General features: G+C 36.5%; 1 protein-coding gene across 3 annotated transcripts in view; it reads right to left on the reverse strand.

Moving 5' to 3' along the window:
* CD2AP (CD2 associated protein) overlaps positions 1 to 24,223 on the reverse strand; it is a 144,658-nt gene that overhangs the window by 98,259 nt on the left and 22,176 nt on the right. For all 3 annotated transcript variants that reach the window (XM_077903736.1, XM_077903737.1, XM_077903738.1), the window contains exon 2: positions 14,651 to 14,811. In XM_077903736.1, the coding sequence (XP_077759862.1) occupies positions 14,651 to 14,811 (161 nt within the window). The remainder of the gene's footprint in view (positions 1 to 14,650; positions 14,812 to 24,223) is intronic.

The following is a 24,223-nucleotide window of genomic DNA, read 5'->3' on the forward strand; positions in this document are numbered from 1 at the left end:
CAGCAACAAAAGACTAGGATCACTACTTGCATATCTTCGGACCACAATGCTTTGAAACAGGAACTCAATCACGGGAGGAAATTTGGAAGAAAACTCAAACACATGGAGGCTAAAGAGCAACTTCCAAAAAAAAATGAACGGGTCAACGTGGAAATTAAGGAAGAATTTTAAAAATTCATGGAAACAAGTGAAAATGAAAGCACAGCTGTCCAAAACCTTTGGGATGCAGCAAAGGCAGTCCAAAGAGGGAAATACACAGCAATACATGCATTTTTCAAGAAACAAGAAAGGTCTCAAATACACAACCTAACCTTATACCTAAAAGAGCTGGAGAAAAAAACAGCAAATAAAGCCTAAGTTCAGCTGAAGAAGAGATTTAATAAAGATTACAGCAGAAATCAATAAAATAGAAACCAAAAGAACAGAACAGATCAACAAAACTGGGAGCTGCTTCTTAGAAAGAATTAATAAGATTGATAAACCCCTGGCCAGACTTCTCAAAAAGGTGAGAGAAAGGACCCAAATAAAATCATCAATCAAAGAGGAAAGACCACAACCAACAGCAAAGAAATACAAACAATTATAAGAACATACTATGAGCAACTACATGCCAACAAATTAGGCAATCTGGAAGAAATGGATGCATTCCTAGAGATGTATAAACAACCAAAACTGAAACAGGAAGAAACAGAAAATCTGAACAGACCCATAAATAGCAAGGAAATTGAAGCAGTCATCAAAAATCTCCCAACAAACAAGAGTCCAGGGCCGGATGGTTTCCCAGGAGATTGTACCAAACATTTAAAGAAGAATACCTATTCCTCTGAAGCAGTTTCGAAAAACAGAAATGGGAAACAAAATTTCCACACTTTTCCTATGAGGCCAGCGTTACCTTGATCCCAAAACTAGACAAAGACCCCACCAAAAAGAAGAATTACAGACCAATATCCCTGATGAACATGGATGCCAAAATTCTCACCAAGATACTAGCCAAAAGGATCCAACAGTGCATTCAAAGAATTATTCACCACAACCAAGTGGGATTTATTCTTGGGCTCAAGGGTGGTTCAAAATATGCCAATCAATCAATGTGATACTCCACATTAGTAAAAGAAAGGACAAGAACCATATGATCCTCTCCTACACACAGAAAAAGCATTCCACAAAGTACAGCATCTTTTCTTGATTAAAACTCTTCGCAGTGTAGGGATGGAGGGAACATACCTCAATATCATAAGAGCCATATACAAAAAGCAAATTATCGTTCCCAATGGGGAAAAACTCAGAGCTTTTCCCCTAAGGTCAGGAACATGGCACGGATGTCCATTATCACCACTGTTGCTCAACATACTACTAGAAGTTCTAGCCTCAGCAATCAGACAACAAAAAGAAATAAAAGGCATCTGAATTGGTAAAGAGGCTGTCAAACTCTTACTCTTTGCAGATGACATGATACTCCATGTGGAAAACCCAAAGACTCTACCCCAAAATTGCTAGAACTCATACAGGAAGTCAGCAAAGTGACAGGATATAAAATCGATGCACAGAGATGAGTTGCATTTCTATACACTAACAATGAGATAGAAGAAAGAGATGAAGGAGTTGGTCCCATTTACAATTGCACCAAAAACCATAAGATACCCAGCAATAAACCTAACCAAAGAGGCAAAGCATCGGTACTCAGAAAGCTGTATGACATGCGTGAACGAAACCGCAGAAGACACAAAGAAATGGAAAAACACTATCCATGCTCATGGATTCGAAGAACAAAATGTTGTTAAAATGTCTATGCTACCTAGAGCAATCTATACATTCAATGCAATCCCTAGCAAAATACCATCAACTTTTTTCACAGAGTTAGAACAAAGAAGCAAGCCTAAGATTTGTATGGAACAAGAAAAGACCCCCCAAATAGCCAAAGCAGTGTTGAAAACGAAAATCAAAGCTAGTGGCATCACAATTCCAGACTTCAAGTTCTATTACAAAACTATAATCATCAAGACAGTATGGTACTGAACAAAAATGGGACACAGAGATCATGGAACAGAATAAAGAACCCATAATGGACCCTCAACCTCATGGTCGATTCATCTTTGACAAAGCAGGAAAGAATATCCAATGGAATAACAACCGTCTCTTCAACAAATGGCGTTGGGAAAATTGCACAGCCACGTGCAGAAGAACAAAACTGGACCATTTCCTTACACCGTACACAAAAATAGACTCACAATGGATCAAAGACCTAAATAAATGGGAGACAGGAATCCACCAAAATCCTAGAGGAGAACACAGGCAGCAACCTCTTCAACCTCGGCTGCAGCAACTTCTTGCTAGACACCTCTCCAAAGGCAAGGGAAACAAAGGCAAAATGAACTGTTGGGACCTCATCAAATAAAAAGCTTTTGCAGAGCAAAGGAAATAGTAGACAAAACCAAAAAGCAACCAGCAGGATGGGAGAAGATATTTGCAAACGACATTTCAGATAAAAGGCTCATATCCAAAAATCTAGAAAGAACTTGTCAAACTCAACACCCAAAGAACAAATAATCCAATCAAGAAATGGGCAGAACATAAACAGACATTTCTCCAAGGAAGACATACAAAGGGCCAACGGAGACATGAGAAAAATGCTCCATATCACCCGGCATCAGGAAAATACAAATCAAAACCACAATGAGATACCACTTCACACCAGTCAGAATGGCTAAAATTAACAAGTCAGGAAATGACAACTGTTGGTGAGATTGCAGAGAAAGGCAACCCTCTTACACTGCTGGTGGGAATGCAAGCTGGTGCACCCACTCTGGAAAACAGTATGCGGGATCATCAAAAAAGTTGAAAAGTTGAAGATGACCCAGCAATTGCACTACTGGATATTTACCCCAAGGATACAAATGTAGTGATCCGAGGGGGGCACCTGCACCCCAATGTTTATACCAGCAATGTCCATAACAGCCAAACTATGGAAAGACCCAGATGTCCACTGACAAATGAATGGATAAAGAGAATGTGGGTTTTTAAATATATATACATTATGTGTGTGTTTATATATATACACACACACATACACAATTGACTACTACTCAGCCATCAAAATAATGAAATCTTGCCATTTGCTACAACATGGATGGAACTAGAGGGTATTATACTAAGCAAACTAAGTCAATCAAAGAAAGACAATTATCGTATGATCTCACTCATGTGTAATGTAAGAAACAAAACAAAGGATCGGGGAAGAGAGGAAAAAACAGAACAAGACAAAATCAGAGAAGGATATAAATCATAAGAGATTCTTAATCATAGAAACAAACTGAGGGCTGCTGGAGGGGAGGGAGGCAGGAGGATGGGGTAACTGGGTGGTCAACATTAAAGAGGGCACATGATGTAATGAGCACTGGGTATATATTATATAAGACTGATGAATCACTGACCTCTACCACTGAAATCAATAATAAATTATATGTTAATTGAATTTAAATAAAATTCTTTTAAAAATTTAAAAATGCATCACCATCCAGATTTCTCTCATAGAAAGACAGAATAAATGTTTTCCTTATTCCTCCCACTAAGTACAGTTAAAAACTCTAGATATTACTTACATATTAAAAATAAACATAAAAATATTCTGAAAAGCCAAGAAAAGAAGATAAACCAGCCAAGAGAGTCCAGGTTCCTCAGAACCTGGTTAGTGAGTTCACCAGGTTTTCTTTTTGCCTCATATATTCTAGACTGAGTACTGGAGAAACCAGCTATTGTTATTGCCCACTAGAGGAGAGTAAAAAAGCTCCAAGAAAAGCCTGCTTTCTCTAGAAAGACCAAATAAAGGGTAACCTAGCAAGACAGAAAACTCTTAGCTGATAACCACTCTGCCGTAGTCAAACAACACAGAAAGAAAACAAAACAGAACAAAAAAACTGTAGACCCCTCCCCACCCTTGTCAGCCAAAGCCAAGTAGAGAGTGCCTAGACTTCCACCCTCAGAAGGCTGTTATCAATCCCCCAGCTCACCACCACTACTCACATTTTTCCAGCCATGGTGGTGTCAGAGAAGGTCAAGTGGAAAGCCAAGACTGTCCAAGGCCACTTCTGTCAGTGGAGGACACCAGGCAGTACTATTGAGGCATACCTGTCCTTCCATCAAGGGGGATTCAATGGAGGCTTAGTCAGAGTCAACTCCTATCCTACTCAGCAGTAACAAGTGTCAACAGAGACAGAGTGGGGAACTGGACTTAGAGGTAACTCATTTTTCTTTTTTCAGCACAGGTTCTCTCTTTAGTAAAATAAAGTTTAAATGTTAAATGTGTATCAAAGGTCCTCAACCAATATTATATTTTTACTGCTGATACGTCCACCAAGACACAAACACAAATCCTCAGCTTTTAATAACAAGTTCTGAAAAATGTCTGCTTTCTCTTTCTCAGTAACTAAAACAACTTTCTAAAGGCATTTTAGTTGAACCCCCTTATCTTCTTAGAACTACCTTTTCCAGGGACACCTGGGTGGCTAAGTGGTTGAGCATCTTCCTTTGGCTCAGGGTGTGATCCCGGGTCCCAAGGTCCAGTCCCGTATCAGGCTTGGAGCCTGCTTCTCTCTCTGCCTGTGTCTCTGCCTCTCTAACTCTGTGTCTCTCATGAATAAATAAAATCTTTAAAAAAAAAAAAAAAAAAAGATTTACATAAAGAAAAAGACCTACCAAAATTAGTTTAACTCTAAAGAGCTAGATCTTACACAAATGCTAACACATTAAAAGCTTTTTTATTGTCTTGACTTTTACACACAGTTGGCCCACTTTTAAACAGACTTGATTTGTTCTACCACAACCACCAAGAAAACTACAGATTTGGTTTAGAGTAACTGGCTAATCAAGCTAACTGCCTGTCCCATATTTTTCTCATTTTAGTTACTTTCCTCTTTTTGTCTTTCCTTAAAAACTACTAGTTTTTTTTTTTACAGAGAAATTTAGAAAGTTCTAACTTATTTACCTATTATTAATATTTGATTTAATAATACCTAGGGGAAAAAATAAACATATTTGTTGACTAACAATTCAGGTGATTTTCTTCTCTGACTTCCCCTTTATAAAATGGGCAGTTCCTGAGCAAAAAACAAAAGCCCAAATAGGACAAAATAATAAATCCATATGTATCTCTATGCAAAGTATAGACACACTCAAAATCTAATTCCTACCAAAAACCCAAACAGGTGGAATTCCTCACATTTACACAGGAAGAAATGCATGTTCCAGAGTAAAACATCTTTAAGGAAGAACACACAGTAAGCATGTGTGTGGATATGGGGGATGAGAGGGTAAGAAGTCAAAGAGAGGTCTATACATCCTGACTCCAAAGGCCATGTTCCTTTCCTAATGCCATGCTATCTTCTTGACATAGCTCCAGTAGAGTAGTTGGCAACCACAACTAACACATTACGCCTACTTTCCCCTCATTTCAAGATTCTTCTCAAAAGCAATGCATTCCTTATCTCCTCTGCGCCCTTGTGGGTTTTTCCAGCCAAACAACCTCCAAGATACTAATGTAGAACACTCAAATTAAAGTACCAAATGCCATTTTCCTCCTTCTACTACTCACTTTTTTTCTTTCAAAGCACTCCTAACAAAATCATCTTCATTCATTCATTTGTTCACGTTTGTCTGTTTTCCCCGTTTTATTTGAAAATAAACTCATAAAGAGAAGACCTTCCTATCTTATCCACCATTGTGTCCGTAGCATATATAAAAAATCCTACACAAAGAAAGAACCTCAGTAAATATTTGAACAAATAAATGGCAAACAAAAGAATAAAACAATGGGGAGGCAGGGTATGGGAGGATATGCCATAGTATTGCCACTGATCTTACTGAAACATAGCTCAATAGAGTGCCTCGGAAATCTTTTTTTTTTTTTTTTTTTTTTAAGATTTATTTATTAATTTATTTCAGAGAGACAGACAGAAGAGAGTGCACACAAACACACACATTTGGGGGGGGGGGGATCAGATAGAAAGGGAAAGAATCTCAAGCAGACTATTCAATGAACAGGGAGCCCAAAGTGGGGCTATATCTCATAACCCTGACATTGTGACTTAAGCCGAAACCAAGAGTCAGCTGATTAACCAACGGAACCAGCCAGACACCCTAGAAATCTAATTTATCAGGGATACTGAAGAGTCCCATTATCTAAAAAGAACTGAAATCCCTGCTATAACTGCTGCAGGAAGAAACATGTGGTTGGTGAAAACTACAGACTTCAAAAACAGCTTACTGAGAAGATTCCCTTACTTGGTGCTAATGTTGCTGTTAATCTTACTTGCCAGAAAGTAATTTCTTATTTTACTTATATTTTTTTTAAAGATTTTATTTATTTATTCATTAGAGAGACAGAGAACAAGGCCGAGACACAGGCAGAGGGAGAAACAGGCTCCATGCAAGGAGCCCAATGTGGGACTTGGATCACGCCCCGAGCCAAAGGCTTACATCCAACCGCTGAGCCAGGTGTCCCCTTATTTTATTTTACTTATATTTAACATAACTCACTAGCTGGACTACATAAAATTCTATATAAAAGCATTTATTCCTTGTATTATGCCATCCCTGGAATTTTAATGCTGTTCCTACAATGTAAGCTATTCTATTCTCACAGATACATAGTTAAACCCTGTTTTTCAGTACCATTTCCAGGGATGGAGGCAGAAGAACACGAATGAAACTGATTCCATTCTATATAGTTACCTACAGATAATTTTGAATGAGCATTGCAAGTTCTGCTTCTTTTCCAAATATCTTATTTGTATTTTCTTTAAGATTTTATTTATTCATGAGAGACAGAGACATAGGCAGAGGGAGAAACAGGCTCCCTGAGGGGAGCATGATGTGGAACTCGATCCCAGAACCCTGGGATCATGAGCTGAGTCAAAGGCAGACACTCAACCACTGAGCCATCCAGACACCCCTTTATTTGTATGTTTTCTGCATGTTTCCATTCCGTCTTTAGTCTTTGAAATGCCCTCACGTCAAATCTCAAGTTTAGTTTTGGAAAAAAGCTTGTTTCCATAAAATTGCATCTTGAGGAAGCAGTCTGAATTTTCTTCTTCAAGGGTTAATTCTAAAAGGTTAACAAAAAGAATTTAATTTTGGAATTCTAACATCTTTCAACTATGATAATGCTACTGGAGAATTTCAATGGCTAAGATTCCTATCATTTTGTCTCTAGATTCTTAAAAGCAGAGAATGTTACAAAATGATCACATTTCTCTAATAACCAGCACATACTATATAAAATACATTTCTCACCTAAAAATTGGCTGACATTTACCTATCACAGAGCTAGCTATCAACTACCAAGTCTGTGGTCTACCAACTATTACCAGAATGACTTTGGGCATAACATATCCCGTCTAACTTTCAAAATGTCAGAATAAAGTGAGACAATATATGGGAATTAGCAAAGTTTTAACAAATAAAAGGTATTATGTCTATTAACTATTCCTAAAAAGAATAATAAATAAATAAATAATAACTATCCCTTTACTTCCACCATTCTTATCTCATTATACTTTATAGCCTCAACTGTCTCCTCTTTAATAAAACCTTTCCTTCTCACTAAGATTAATCCATTAAAGCATTCTATCTTCCCTCTGTCTCTAAAAGCCCTGCTACTTGCCTAATATCTTTTAAATAGTCTTAATACCTTTAAACAATACTCAAAATGCTTAGTCCACTGGCTTTAATCTATACTTTCGTCCTTAAGCCCCATTATACATACCATCATAGAAAAACTTCTGTTCAAAGTAGTCCATTATTTTTACCACAAAACATTTTGTACCTTTGCCAGACATACAGTATACCAATTATTCATCTAACTTCGTATCTTTAAAGACAAACTAAAAAAAAAAAAAAAAAGACTAACTCAACTGTTACTTTCAACATCTTTTCTGAAAAATTATTTTTTCCAAGACCCTTCAGCACCCATCGTCTTTACCACACATTTGACATTCAGCCAATAAAGCACTGCAAGTTATCCTTCTGTTTTCATGCTGCTATCTCCCCCCAAAAAATAAGCTGTGGGAAACTCTCTCACCACACCCCAAAATACTTCATAGTCAATTATTAAGCAACTGTTTAATAAAAGAATGTTTGTTTCATCTCAATTACAAAGACCCAAAAAGTGCCAAGTATCAAGTCACAACACTGATGCTGAATCTCAAAGTTTACTCTAACAAATAAATCAGACACTTGATTCTCTCTACTGTAGTCCAAATCATTGAAGTTGAGAATGTGGAAAGATCTGATAAACTAGCAAGTTTCTTCCCAACTTTGGCTCAATTCTTAAACATTACAGACCCATGAGGAAAGAGTAGACTATTCAATATTTTTTTACATGGAAAAAAATGTAATTACTGCCTAAATATAGCTGTACAAAAAATAAAAGATGGAAGACCTACGCTGAAAACTCAAAACTTTAAAATGAATAAAAACATAGAAGAGTATCTTTAAGTCCTCCCTGCTCTGAAGTTATACTTAGACAAGCCAGAAAAAGCACTGAAGGACAAGAAAAGACACATAAGCAGAAGACAAAGGAACATAAAGTTAACAATATTCACAATAAGAAGTACTACAATGAGAGTGAGCAAGAACTCAATGGAAAAGTGGAGAGAAAGATCTGAACAAGCTAGACACAGGAAAAGAAATTTAAATGGCCAACAAATGTGAAAAGATGCCTAACTTCCCTATATCACAAAAACGAAACACTGAAATGTGTGGATATTACCGTAGATCTATTATATTAGTATGAAAGAAAGAAAAAAGAAAAGAAAGTCTGATGGTATCAAATGTTTATAAGAACATGGAAAAAAGATACTTTTATCTACTGGTAGGAATTTAAATTGGTATAACTATCTAGTGAGAAATTAGATGATGTCTACTACAGCTGAATATGTGCATACCCTAGGATACAGAAAATTCTCGCTACATATATATAACCTACAAAGGATATTTATTGCAGCGTTGTTTTCAATACCTAAAAAATGGAAAATAGTTCTATTTTACCCCAAAAATGTGGTAAAGACTCAGAATGGAATACTCTAAGACTGTTAAAAAGGAATCTCTACTATAAAACTACATGTACATCCCTAAACACCTGACCTTCTGGGGGAAGAAAAATTACACACACTAAAAATACTACTGATTATGTGAAAACCAAATCAAACACAAAATACCAGTGATTATGCAAAAAAAAAGTAGGATTTGGGGCATACCAATTTAGACCTAAGGGCATGCAACTTTGGAACGAGTACTAAAAATGAAAATAAAAGTAAGTAACAATAACTGAAACCTTAGCGAATAGGTAATAAATGGGTAATAAGACTACCAAGCAGATGACAGATTCCTCCATAGCTATTAAAAATGTAAATAAATCAATAAGTAAGGTAGAAAGGCTGGTTTATGGATGCTAAGATAGTGCAGACAGAAGAGGTAAGCAGCAGGATTTAAAAGCTAGAACTCTTTATGCTAGAACTGTCCAACTTTGAGGAAAATACTAGATACAGATGGTCACCTTAACCAAGAAAAAAAAAAGGTTTCACTTAAGGGTGCCTGGGTGGCTCAGTTGGTTAGGCATCTGACTCTTGGTTTTGGCTCAGGTCATGATCTCAGGGTCCTGAGATCAAGCCCTACGGCAGGCTCCATGCTCAGTCTGGAGTCTGCTTGTCCTTGCTCCTCCTTTCTCTCTCTGTAATAAATAAAATCTTAAGAAAAAAAAAAAAAAGTTCCACTTAAAAGCTAAAAGAACTCCTGTTTACACAAGCAGTCGAGAGTCTATCCCATTCTTACCGCAATTATAATTCTATATTCTTTATCCCAGCTCCCTTTATCTAGAAAACAAACTAACACAACTTTCCCACTATCCTGACATCATCCCTCTATTTACCACTTTTTTAAAAGATTTATTCATTTTTTGATAGGGAGAGTATGCCCACAACCATGTGTGCACGTGGGGGAGGGGCAGAGGTAAAAATCTTCAAGCAGACTCCCTAATGAGCACAGAGTCCCACCTGGGACTCCATCCTACAACCCATGAGATCATGTCCTGAGCTGAAACCAAGACTCAGTCACTCAACCAACTGAACCTCCCACACGCCCTTATTTTCCAATCATTTATGAGCTAACTACACATAAAAATATGTTGTAACAAAAGTGACTATGTTATATATCACATTGAAACCACATTAAGTTTTTAAAAGTTACAACCTAACACAGTAATTATGCGAACGTCTAAATCACACAAAAACTATGTTTATGCACAAGTAAATATCTATAAAACTATGTATTAGAAGGATACATATAATTTCAGAATATGGAAGTTGGGAGGAGAGAGAAATGATAAGGAGGTAACAAACTCAATTTATCTGTAATGTTCTATTATGAAAAGTTAAAACTCTAAAGCAAAAATGCCCAAATGATAACATTCTACGTATAAATTCATGGATCCTTGTTCTATATTCTTTTAAACTATTTTTCAAATCATGTAACGATGAAATAACACTGCAAAGGGACAATGTAATGAACAGTCTGTCACAAAACAAATTTAGTGTCCATAAAGGGTTTTTTTTTCAATAGGCTGCAAAAATTATTTGACCTTTCTATCCATCTTCCAGCCCAACTGAAGTATTAATGCTCTTCACTACAGCTATCTGAAATTACAAAGATGTGAGTTTTTTAGAGAAAGTCTAGTTAGTTCTACCATCTGCTCCACAGTCTAACATTTACAAATTAACACATATACCTTAATGTAACAGTATATTAAGCATAAAAGGCTTATTTCCAAGGAAACAGTGAATTATAAATTCGAACCTTCCCTTAAATTTTCACATACACAGCTGAAGTGATAAAGCCAACTTATTATCTATTGCTGTTGATTATCTGTGGTTAATTTTCTCAATAAAAATTTTACTCTAGAGGGCAGCCCCAATGGCCCAGCGGTTCGGCGCCGCCTTCAGCCGGGGGTGTGATCCTGGAGACCCAGGATCAAGTCCCATGTCAGGCTCCCTGCATGAAGCCTGCTTCTCCCTCTGCCTGTGTCTCTGCCTCTCCCTGTGTGTCTCTCATGAATAAATAAATAAATAAAACTTTAAAAAGAAAAAATTTTACTCTAGAGTAATTTTAGGTTTACAGAAGAGTTAAAAGGTGGAAGAAAAAAAAGAGTTACAAAGGTGTTACACAGCATTCTCATATCCCCATCACTGTTTCCTCTAATGTTCTATTTTGCATAACCATATTACACTTCAAAACTAAGATATTAACACTACTATATTACTGCTAACTAAAACTACTGACTTTATAAAGATTTCATCGGTTTTTACACTAATATATCTATCTTTTTGTTCCAGAATCGAATCCAGGATACCATGATGCATTTGGTCATCATGTCTCTCCTTAGGCTCCTCTAGTCAACAACAGTTTCCCAGTCTTTCCTTGGTTTTCATAACCTTGAAATTTTTTTCAGCATTAGTCAGATATTTTCTAAATATCTTCAATTTGGGTTTGTCTGAATCTTTTTCTCACACTTAGACTGGGATTATGGGTTTAGGGGAAGAATAAATACCACAGAGACGAAGAGGATACATGATTATCAACATAATATATCACTAATGGTGTTAGTTTTGATTACTTGGTTAGGGTAGTATTGCCAACTTTCTCTACTGTAAATTTAATATTTTTCTCCTCCATCTACTTTTTAGTCCAGCCCATTCCTCAGGGATGCTTTTGAGGGGAAGGGAGGGAATGGAGGGAAAGGAAATATCTATAAATATTTTTAAATAACTCTGTGAGATTTATCCCTTCTCCCCCATTTATTTGTTTACTCAACTATTTATCAGCATGGACATATGTATATTTATGCTCTACTATGGTTAATAGTCAAATACTGGGTTATTTTGTTGCTTGAATTGTACCAGCTCGGGATACTGGAAGCTCTTTTAGATTGGATCCTATGCTATTCTGACATGGGCCATCACTTTGTGGGTTTTTGTGTTTTGTTTTGTTTTTTTAGCACTTCCTTACTTTCTGGGACTATAAGATGCTCCAAGGTCCATCTTTTATTTTCCTTGCCACAGCCCTACAATTAGCTATTCGTATAAGGTGCCGTGTTTCCTTTTATTGTAGAATAATATTTAGAAACCAAAATCTGTGCACTGGGTATAGTCATTGCTACTGCTGTGTCACTGTTTCTAGGCCTTATCAGTGGAGAGAGCTGAGAAATATATGTATGTGTATTAACCTAAGTATTAACACATGTATATAAAGATTTCTGCATGTGTTAACATATTTTATTTTTTTTAACATATTTTAAACTAAACATGAGTCATACTGATGTCTCCAACTCTAATTTGGTACTCTGTGATTACTTTTTAATCCCAGATTATGCTTCCCTCTATTATCTAGCATATTCAGACTGCATCCTCTATTCTCAGGCAGTGCATTAAACTCAAGTTCCAGTGTTAGTTGTACTGAAACAGGAAAGTAACACACATTTCAAAATGGAGTCCTGGGCAGCCCGGGTGGCTCAGCGGTTTAGCGCCGCCTTCAGCCCAGGGAGTGGTCCTGGAGACCCGGGATCCAGTCCCACGTCAGGCTCCCTGCATGAAGCCTGCTTCTCCCTCTGCCTGTGTCTCTGCCTCTCTCTCTCTCTCTCTCTGTGTGTGTGTGTGAGTGTGTCTATGAATAAAGAAATAAAATCTTTAAAAAAAAAACGAAAGAAAGAAAGAAAACCATAAAATGGAGTCCTATGACAGGTCATCTCCACTACTGGGACAATACATCACAACACAATTAAGAGAACTATATAAATACTTAGATTTCAACTTATTTTTTAAAGATTTTATTTATTTATTTATTTATTCATGAGAATACACACAGACGAGAGAGAGAGAGAGGCAGAAACATAGACAGAGGGAGAAGCAGGCTCCATGCAGGGAGCCCGACGTGGAACTCGATCCCGGGTCTCCAGGATCACGCCCTGGGCTGAAGGCAGCGCTAAACTGCTGAGCCACCCCACCCGGGCTGCCCTCAACTTATTTTTCTATTACTTCAATATATTATCTTGAAAATTTTCCTTGCCCATTTTCCTTTAAAAAAAGAGAGAGAGAGAGAGAGAGAGAGAGAGAGAGATAAATAAGAGGTCAATGCCACGGCTTACTATATACTGACTACTAATATATCATTTTAAGGATAAGAACAAAGAAATTATGTGGTTTGGCCTATATGATAACACCAGGAAAAGGACAAAGCTGGTGGAACTTGTCTGTATTTTAATCCATATATTCTATTCCAATTTCCAACACTACATTTTAGGTTATAAAAAATAAATTTATAAAACAAAAAATTAAAAAAGTGATCTTCTAAAAGTTCAAGTCCCTATTATAGCTTTTCTCAGTTGTTTCAAGAGATAAAATAACTAACGTGTAGTTAGTTTACCTTATCTGAAAACAATTAACAATACAGCATGAGTTCATAGAGGTAAAACCACAATTAAAATAAATCAAATTTATTCAGGGAACAAATATTTACTAAGTATCCATATTGTGCAAGTGGGTATTACCTATGTAAGGTGAACAAACAAATGAGACACATTCTAGCCTTCACAGAACCTATTATCATAATCTAATGAGACTACTGATACAGCTAGGTATAACAAAACTAATATAGAAAACAAGACAATTTTAAGTGAGGTATAAAGATACTCTTACTTTTCTTTTTCCTTTTCTAAACTACTGAATTCTGTTTGCAAATGATTTAAGAATCTTGATTGTTTTCTGGCAGAGATGACTATAATATTTACTAAAGAAGGAATGTTTGGTGGTTAAAGAGTAGACTGTTACTTTGATAAATGCCTGCTGAAATGCTGAAACTTAATAGGATTCTAAGATATTTGCAGAAGGGCTGCAAAAGTAACAGTATACAATTAGACTTGAGTCAACTCTCCTAGATCTCAGTTCAGATTCTAATCTTCTTAGCTAGCCAACATTGGGTAAACCATGTAAACTCTCATCTGTATGTCCCCATATTTAAAATGGGATTATCATCATTTGCATTATCATTATTTAAATATTTAAATATTTAATATTTAAATATTTAAAATGGGATTATCATCATTATCATCCGCCCTACTTACAAGACCTATAGGCTCAAATGAGAATGTACACAGCAAAACTACTTTGTAAATTAAAGAGTGCTACCCAAATGCAAAGTATTATTTATTTTTTTAAAAAGATAGACAGGTAGATACATACGTACACATATAAACACACGTGTACACACGTATACACCATGCTATTATCCATCAGGACACCAAGCAAACGTAGAATAAAAAATTTAACTTCAACAGTTTAGTTTTTAAAATAGAAGTATTTCTGGGATGCCTGGGTGGCTTAGCGGTTGAGCGTCTGCCTTCAGTTCAGGGTGTGATCCCAGTCCTGAGGTCGAGTCCCACATCAGGCTCCCTGCATGAAGCCTGCTTCTCCCTCTGCCTGTGTGTCTCTATCTGTCTCTCATGAATAAAATAATAAAATAAAATCTTTTTAAAAAGAATACAAGTATTTCTTAAAGATCAAATCCTATGAAGCAACAGTTAGAAATTTAAGTGAAGGAGAGTACTTACCTTAACAAAATTATCAGGAAACATTCCTCTTCTCCCATTTAGCTCTCCTTCTAGCCATCCTTCCTCCTGTAGTTTTTTCACATTCCTGATTATTTCACCAACCCGAATAGTTAATTCATCATCATGTACAGCATCGTAGTCATACTCCACAATATAGTCAACTAAAAAAAAAAAAAAAGAAATGTCTAAAACTTAATTCACAAAATACAATATAACCATATTAATAAGCTTAAAACTAAGGAACCTATTTAACAATAATAATATTACAAAGACATTATCAAAGCTTTGATGATTTTAAATATTTGGCTACATTTGCAAACCTCTTGATTACCTTAGTACAAAGCACAGTATAAATTTTAACCAGAAGCCTCAATGCACTATATAATTCATGTCATAAGTTGTTCCTATGGCCAGATGTATATATTGTTTATGATAGACAATCTCTATAATGGTCCCTATGATCTCCATCTCTTGAGATTCATGACCTTGTGCAGTAACCTCTCCTTGACAGCAGACATGACTTCCAACCAACAGAATATGACAAAGATGATAGACTGTATATGATTACACAAGATTATAATGTCCATCTTGCTGGGAAACTCTCATACTTGCTAGCTTTGAAGATGCACGCTGCTTTGCTATAAGCTGGCCTATCAAGAAACTGATGAAGGTCTCTGGCTGACAGCCAGCAAAAAACTGAGGGCATCAATCCAACAGCCCACAGAGAACTAAATGATGCCAACAACCATGTAAGCTTGGAAGCAGATCCTGCCCCGGTTAAGAACCTTGACTGCAGGCTTGCAGAGTACCCAGCTAGTCACACATAGACTTAATGAATCACAAAACCTATGAGATAATAAAAAGTGTGTTGTTTTAAGCTGCTAAGTTTATGGCAATATTGTTACTACACAACAGAAAATGAATACACTCTGAAGTAAACATTTTAATAAGGATCCATTTTACTGCCTTTAAGTACAGAATTTTAGATTATAGGACATCATATCTGCATACTATTAATACTTTCTAACCAATAAGATATGAGCAGGGGTTTGGGGAAAGTTTTACCCAACCTTAAAAACAATACACAAGGAAAAAAATGTCCTCCTGCAAACTTTGGATGTTCCTCAGTGAGAATGTAATGCCCAGGGCTGCTATAACTACTTAAGACAAAAAAGAGAACGAGAGAGAGAGAGAGAGAGAGAGAGAAATTGATTGTCTCAATCCCTTCTTAAGACAAGAAAAAGATTAGGATGAAAAAGAAGATGAAAATGACCTAGATGTTCGCTAGATTCATCAAACTGATCAAATTAACTAACCCTGAGCTACATTACCTTTAGTTTTCTTGTTACAAAAGTAGTTTTCTCTCAACTTTTAGATTTATGTATTTATTTTAGAGAGAGTCTAGAAAAAGCGAGGGTCAGAGGGAGAGGGAGAGAGAATGTGAAGCTGACTCCACTCCACACTGAGCACAGAGCCCAACTCAGGGCTTGTGAGATCACAACGTGAGCTAAAACCAACAGTCAGACACTTAACCAACTGTGCCACCCAGGGGCCCCAGTTTTTCCTTAACTTTTAAGTAAATTTTATATAGGATGTCTATTTGTAGCCGAAAACATCCCAATTGGAGAAGAAAACCAAAGAAATTTTTCAAGTTCATGAAAATGAATCTATAATTAATAAAGCCAGGAATAGAAAGCCCAGAGAATTTCAAGAAACTGTAACTGAGATACCAAATTACTCTGCAGAATCCTATAAAAGCTAGAAATTCAGAAAAGGAGGCCTTTTGAGAAATGCAAAACTTAAAATAGGGCAATTATCTCTACTTGGAAGAGCTAACACTATCAAGCACAATAGCTCTAAGACAATAAGGTTAAGTAGGCAGGCATTTTTCTCTGAAGGCCAAAAACTAAAAAGTTAATCCTCACCCTCCACGCCCCCCTCCCCACCACAGAGTTTGAGGAAACTAGTATAGCTCCTACGGACGAATGATGGTTTCTTAGAGAAATGACTACTGATTTCCGGAACTTAGAGGTCCCCACAGCAATGAGCAGCTCCCCTTCTGATAACTGTAAAATAAAATGCTAACTCCTACCTACCTAGTATCCCCAGCTTATTATTTTTATTTATTCATAAATATGAACAGACTAGTTAATCATGAAAAACCATAATAAAATAAAAAATTACTCCTGGATGAAACATACACCCACTTCCCCCCTTCAACCCTTCACAACAATTTAGTCCTAAAGCCATTAGGTGTAGAAGAGCACAGTGGGGGAAAAGGGGGGAAGGAAGGGGAGGGGGAGTGGGAAGAGTCTGCTGTGAGAAGTCAGAGAGCAAGAAGAGTAAAACAGGTATCCAAAACTGGGGTGGGGGTAGAGGGAGAAGTCAAGCTATTAGAACCACAGTACAGTAAGGAGAGCATTCACAAATGGGGGTTTCCCTGGTACAGCATATCACTACTCTAAGGCAAGGTGATGAGGGCATCTATATAGAGGGAACCTGACATGGTGTATTAGAACCCAAGCACAGTGGAGAGGGCACCCAAGCTGAGGGGTAGCTTGTAAGGGATATCAAAAGCCAAATGGTGTTGGAAGTAGGTGGCAGATTTCCACTCAGAGATTCAATACTGTGATACTTAATGAGAAGTACCACCAGGAACTTATGGGTTTGAATACATATGCACACACATAAAACACAAATACACACCCCAGCTTTGTCCACTGAAAGGGCCTGAAAACAGCCAACAGTCCAATGGCAATGAGCAAATCTAATGCTGAGATCTTAAAAACACCACTTTTTACTAAAAAGAACTAGGAATCCTTGGAACAAGGCAATTCCACCATTAAGGCAGGAACAAGTACAAGATAAGCTTGGGATGCAGCACTGTGCCACAAAGCAAAGAAGTTAAAAAATATAAGGTTAATGCCAAAGGATAGAAAGAAGTGGTATCAAAAGGGCTCCTACTACTGGCCAAATCACGGCAATTTGAGCATCAAAATAAACAATTATGGTAACAATATATCTCACTGAATAAAGTAAGAAACCATGAGCCCATGCATTTATAAACAAATATTAATTTTTTAATTCTATGGTTGGATTGTGATTAAGTATAAAATCATGGTTTGTAGAAAATACACACTAAAATATTCAGGACAAAGGCATCAGTTAGGAAAAATGTCTTTGTACTATACTTATTTCTACAACTTGCCATTTCAAAACAAAAATTTGAAACATGTAAAAATTTGTATCCTCAAGAGATACAACCAAGTTCATAAAATCAGAATGCTACTTAAAAACATCAGAAAATTAAAAAAAAAATTAGAAATTTGTATCTTTCAGGGGTACCTGAGTGGCTCAGTCAGGTAATCTGCCTTCAGTTCAGGTTGTGATCCCAGAGCAGGGAGCCTGCCTCTCCCTCTGCTTCCCTCTCTGTCTTTCATGAATAAATAAATAAAATCTTTAAAAAAATGAAAAAGAAATTTGTGTCTTCCAACATGTCTCATTAACTTTTTTTTTCTTATGGAGAGGTGGAGACAAATCCAAGAAAGTTTTCCACAAAAGATAAAGCAAAAAAAACATAAAAGACAGATGATCAATCCAGACAATTCAACATCCAATTAACAGTTCTAGGAAAAAAAAGAAAATAAAGAACTGACAATGAAATAATACACGAAAATACTCCAAAGCTAAAAGAAACAAATCTTCAAAGAGATCTGTGAATTTCCAGTACAATAACAAAAAAGTACTCACATCTAGATGAAATTTCATAACAAAAATAAATATATCCTACATAACTCTCTGAAAAGAAAGACAGTTCAACTACAAAAGTATGAGAGTCATCATCAGAAGACTTCTCATGCAGGATACCATATTCTACGGGAAAAATAAAAAGACAAGGCCACTTAAGTATTAAAGGAAAATGAATTCCACACTCAGCCAAATCAGCAGGCAAGTATAGGGTGTAACATTTTTATACCGGCAAGGAAAAGGAAATTAACTCCTACATATGACCTTACATGTTATCCAGTAAAATAAAAAATATTTAACAAAGAGAGGAAGACATGAAATCCAAGAAACAGTAAAGCCAATCTCGGAGAGTAAGATGGCAACTGTGCAATAGATCTAAGAACAGTCTAGACTAAGCAGGAGACCAAAAGTTCTAGTAGGTATTTGGGGGCAAGGAGGAAGGAGGAATAGACTGCATATTAGTTAACTTTAGATTTTAAAAGCTGCTCATGCATGTGGTAATCACTAAAATAATAAGTATAAAATGCCAAACAAAAAATATTGGACTTGCAGTTTCAGCTCCAATGTGTGAAAAAACTTGCAAGTTGTCACTCCCATCGCTACAACAAGAAAAAAGCTAAACAAACTGAAAGTCAAGGACTATTCCTGGACTCATCAGAGAATTGAGGACACAAGGCAAACTGCCAGTTCAAGATATGGAGGAGACAGACATATTCAGGAAGTCAAAACCAAGAACTATTAGATCACCTCAAATACAAACAATGGAACCATAAACTGATAAGAACATTATTATTAATTTCCCAAGGCTGTCATAACAATCACAAACCAGGTGACTTAAAACAATAAAACTTTATTCTTTCACATTTATAGCTCTGGAGGCCAGAGTACAGAATCAAAGTATCAGCAGGGTTGGCTCTTTCTAAGACGTTGAGAAAGAACTGCTTCACACTCTGCTTTGGCTTCTGGAGGCTGCCAGAAATCTCTGGCATTCCTTAGCTTGCATAATTCCAATCTCTGCCTCCACGTGCACATGACCTTGCCCTTTTGTGTGTCTCAAATCTCTCTCCCCTTACTCTTGATAAGAATACCACTTGCTGGATTTGTGGTCAGTCCTAAAACCAGGGCAATATTATCTTAAGATCCTTAGTTACAGCTGCAAAGACTTCATTTCCAAATAACATCACATTCATCTGTACCAAGGCTTAGAACTTGGACAGACCATTTTGGGGCCAGAAAAGTTAATCCACTGTTAACACCTAAATGGTAATTTTGATGAACTACTACAGGCTGAACATGGAATAGCATCACAGTAGGAAACTTCTGGCAACCATAGTCTTAGGGGAATCACATGTTTTCATGGGTTTTACCTCCAGGAACCCCACCAGATTCTCTGAGTTTATGAACCCATAAAAATCTCCTGTGCTTTTGACAAGGAGGAAAGTAAACTAAGTCACTGTAAAGTAATCAGAAACCAGTCCCACAACACAAACCCACTGAAAGTTTGAGATTTAATTATAACATTATAGGATGCTCCTTTCCCCTACACTTTTCCATCATGTAAGCAGGGCTCCAGTATATTAAGAGCTAACTACTGCTGAAAGAGTTATTGCATGGTACAGATTCCATCTGAAGAGAAGTTCTTAGGAAACCCCAAAGACAGCCAGGAAGACAAAAAAGGACACTAAAGAAATGTGAAGCCTCTGGCACCTACACCTAGAACAAACATTAAACAAAATATAACTCTTGGACAGACTAATATAGAACCTCACACTCAAGATCTGCTTATCTCAGCCCTATTCCCTAATACATAATGTCCAACTTTCAACAAAAAACTATACATCATGCTCTTAAAAAGGCAAGAAAAAACACAAAAGCAAAGCAAGCATCAGAGCCAGACTGAAACATACTACATATTTTGGAATCAGACAAAGAATTTAAAATAACTTTGATTATTAATACATTAAGGATAATAATGGGGGGAATAAAAGACAACACACAAGAACAGATAAGCAGACAGAAACTCTAAAATCATAAGGAAATGAAAGAAATCAAGAATATTAACAAAAATAAAGGAAGCCAAGATGGCAGATCACTGCCCCAGAAAATGAGGAGTAGGTGCTAAGAGGGAAAAGTGGGCACCTCGGTAAGGGTAGTGTGTCTCAGAGGGGATCCATGTTAGCAGAACCTCAGAAGGAGGTGCCAGGCAAGGTGGGATGCTGGCCAGCTGGCTGGGGTCCTAAACTGAAGGGACAAGTGGCATGCTCAGCATCCACAACTTGCCTCAGTTTTCTCAACTTCAGGCTCCCTTCCACTGTGCCTCTATGCCCAGAATCAACAACTTTTCAACCTTCTTCTCTCCCAACCCTTGGACTCCATGTAGGACAGGGATCAGAAACTTCTAGCACTGACACAGGGCCCTGAAGGGTTAACAGGCAGCCAGTAGGGCTCCCAGTGCCTAGGAGGAGGGAACTGTGGAAGGGGAAGGTGGAAGGGACTGGGCAAAGAGGGACAAGCTCTCTGTACCTCTCCCCATCTCCTCCCTCTGCCATTGCCCATTCAGTGCTAGCAGCCGTCCTTAAGCACCAAGGCAAATAACAACTAAGGTCACAAAAAAAAAAAAAAAAAAAAAAAAACCAGGATTATAAAATACTACCATGGAAAATTATATACCAACAACTTGGTCAACTTAGAAGATATGAATAAATTCCTAGAAACAATCTTTCAAAACTGAATCAGGGAGAAACAGAAAATCTGAACAAATGACCAATCATGAAATTCAACAAAGGCCAGGACCTTCACAATTGAATTCTACAAACATTTAAAAAGTTAATACCTATTCTTCTCAAACTATTCCAAAAAATAGAAGAAGGAAAGCTTCCAAACTTCATTCTACATGGCCAGCATTACTCTAATACCAGAACCAATAACACTACAAAAAAAGCAAACTATAGACCAATTATCTCTGATGAACATAGATGGAGATACCCTCAACAAAATATTAGCACACTGCATTCAACAATAAAAGAACCATTCCTCATCAAACAAGATTTATTCTAGAGATGGAAGGATGGTTCAGTTATCCACAAATCAATCAACATGATATATCACATTAACAAAATAAAGAATAGGGCAGCCCTGGTGGCACAGTGGTTTAGCGTCGCCTGCAGCCCAGGGCATGATCCTGGGGACCCTGGATTGAGTCCCACGTCAGTCTCCCTGCATGGAGCCTGCTTCTCCCTCTGCCTATGTCTCTGCCTCTCTCTCTGCATCTCTATGAATAAATAAATAAAATCTTAAAAAAATAAAATAAAATAAAGAATAAAACCCATATGACACATATGGGTTGCAGAAAAAGCATTTGATAAAATTCAACATCAGTTTATGATTTTAAAAAAAAACCTCTCAACAAAGTGGATTTAGAGGGAACACACTTCAACATGATAAAGGCTAGACATACTGAACCCATAGCTATTGTCATACTCACTGGTGAAAAATTGCAAGATTTTAAGATTAGGAAAGAAAGAAAAAAAAAGAAAAGGAAAGGAAAGAAACAAAGAGAGATCAGGAACAAGATAAGGATGCCTACTCTGGCCATTTTTATTCAAAACAGTACTAGAAATCCTAGCTATAGCAATCAGACAAGAAAAAGTAATAAAAGGTATCCAAATTGGTAAGAAGTAGAACTATCACTGTTTCCAAATGATGTAAGCCTACATTTAGAAAAACCTAAAGACTCCTACAGAAAATGTTACAGAATAAATGAATTCAGTAATGTTGCAGGATACAAGATGAATATCCAGAAATGTGTTACATTTCTATACACTAATAAAATAGCAGAAAGAGAAATTAAGAAAATAATCCCATTTATAATTGCACCAAAAGGAATAAAATAGCTACATATAAAATTAACCAAGGAAGTAAAAAATCTACACTGTGATAATTATAAAACACCAAAGGAAAAAAAGTGAAGACAACACAAATGGAAAGTTATACTACACTCATAATGTAAAATAATACTATTAAATGTCCCTACTAGGGATGCCTGGGGTGGCGGGCACAACAGTTTGTCTCAGGATATGATTCCACATCCAGGGACAGAGTCCTGCATCAGGTTCCCTGCGAGGAGCCTGCTTCTCCCTCTACCTATGTTTCTGTCTCTCTTTCTCCATGTCTCTCATGAATAAATAAATAAAATCTTTAAAAATAAATAAATAAATAAATAAATGTCCCTACTACTTTAAGCAACCTACAAATCCAATGCAATCCCTATCAAAATACCAAAAAGTTTTTCCACAGAACTAGAACAAATAATCCCAGCACTTGTAGGAAATCACAAAAGACCTTGAATAGCCAAAACAATCTTTTGAGAAAGAAAAAGCAAAGCTGGAGGTATCACAATCCCAGATTTTAAGATATACCACAAAGTCATAATAATAAAAACATTTTGTATGCTATTCACACAAAAACACTCAGAACAATGAAACAGGATTGAAAGCCTAGAAATAAGCCACACTTACATGATGAATCAATCTACAACAAAGAAAGAATGTACGATGTAGAAAAGACAGTCTCTTCAATAAATGGTGTTGGGAAAACTGAACTGCGAAATAAAACTGGACCACTCTCTTACACCAGACAGAAAAGGAACTCAAAATGAATTAAACATTAAATAAGAGACCTCAAGCCATAATGTTCCTTTAAAAAAAAAAAAAAAAAAAAGGCAGTAGTCTCTGACATTAGCTTTCACAACATATTCATGGATATGTCTCCTCATTTAAGGGAAAGAAAAACAAACTATTTGAACTACACCAAAATAAAAAGCTTTAGCACAGCAAAGCAAATAACAAAATGAAAATGCAACCTTCTGGATGAAAAAAGATATTTACACATGATTTATAATAAAAGATAAATAGCCAAAATATATAAACAACTCATATAGCCCAACACCAAGAAATCAAATAATCCATTTTTTTTTTAAAACAAATCATATAAATGGCCAACAGACACATGAAAAGGTGCTCAACATCACAAATCATCAGGGAAACGTAAATCAAAGCCACAAGGTATTAAAAGAAAAAAACACCCCACAATATGTTATAGCCTCCCACTAGTCACAACAGCTAGTATCAAAAAGATAAGAAATAACAAATGTTAGTGAAGATGGGGAGAAAAGAAAATCCTCATGCACTTCTGGTAGGACTGTAAATGGGTCCAACAGCTGTAAAACAAAAACAAAAAAAACAAAAAACAAAAAACCAGTATGGAAGTTCCTCAAAAAATTAAAAATAAAAATAGCATATAATCTAGTAATTCCACTATCAGATATTTACTCAAAGAAAACAAAAACACTAATTCAAAAGACATATGCACCCCATGCTCATTGCAACATTATTACAATAGCCAAGATACGGAAGCAACCTGTGTCCCCACTGATAGATGAATGGATAAAGATGATGTGGTATGTGTATATATAATGGAGCATTACTCCACCATGAAAAAAGAATGAGGTCTTTGCCATTTGTGACAACATGGATAGACCCAGTATTATGCTAAGTGAAATAAATCAGAAGACAAATATCGTAGGATTTCATTTATATGTGGAATCTTTTAAAAACAAACAAAACAACAGATAGGTGTAAATACAAAGAACAAACTCGCGATTGCCAGGGGGAAGAGGGATTGGAGGGATTGGGGGGCAGAAGTGGGCAAAACAGGTGAAGGGAATAAGAAGTACAAACTTCCAGTTATAAAATAAATATGTCACAGGGATTAAACGTATAGCATAGAGATAGAGAATATAATTAGTAGTAGTATAGTAACATTGGG

Source organism: Canis aureus, chromosome 7 (genome assembly GCF_053574225.1).
Source record: "Canis aureus isolate CA01 chromosome 7, VMU_Caureus_v.1.0, whole genome shotgun sequence".
Taxonomy (NCBI): Eukaryota; Metazoa; Chordata; class Mammalia; order Carnivora; family Canidae; genus Canis; species Canis aureus.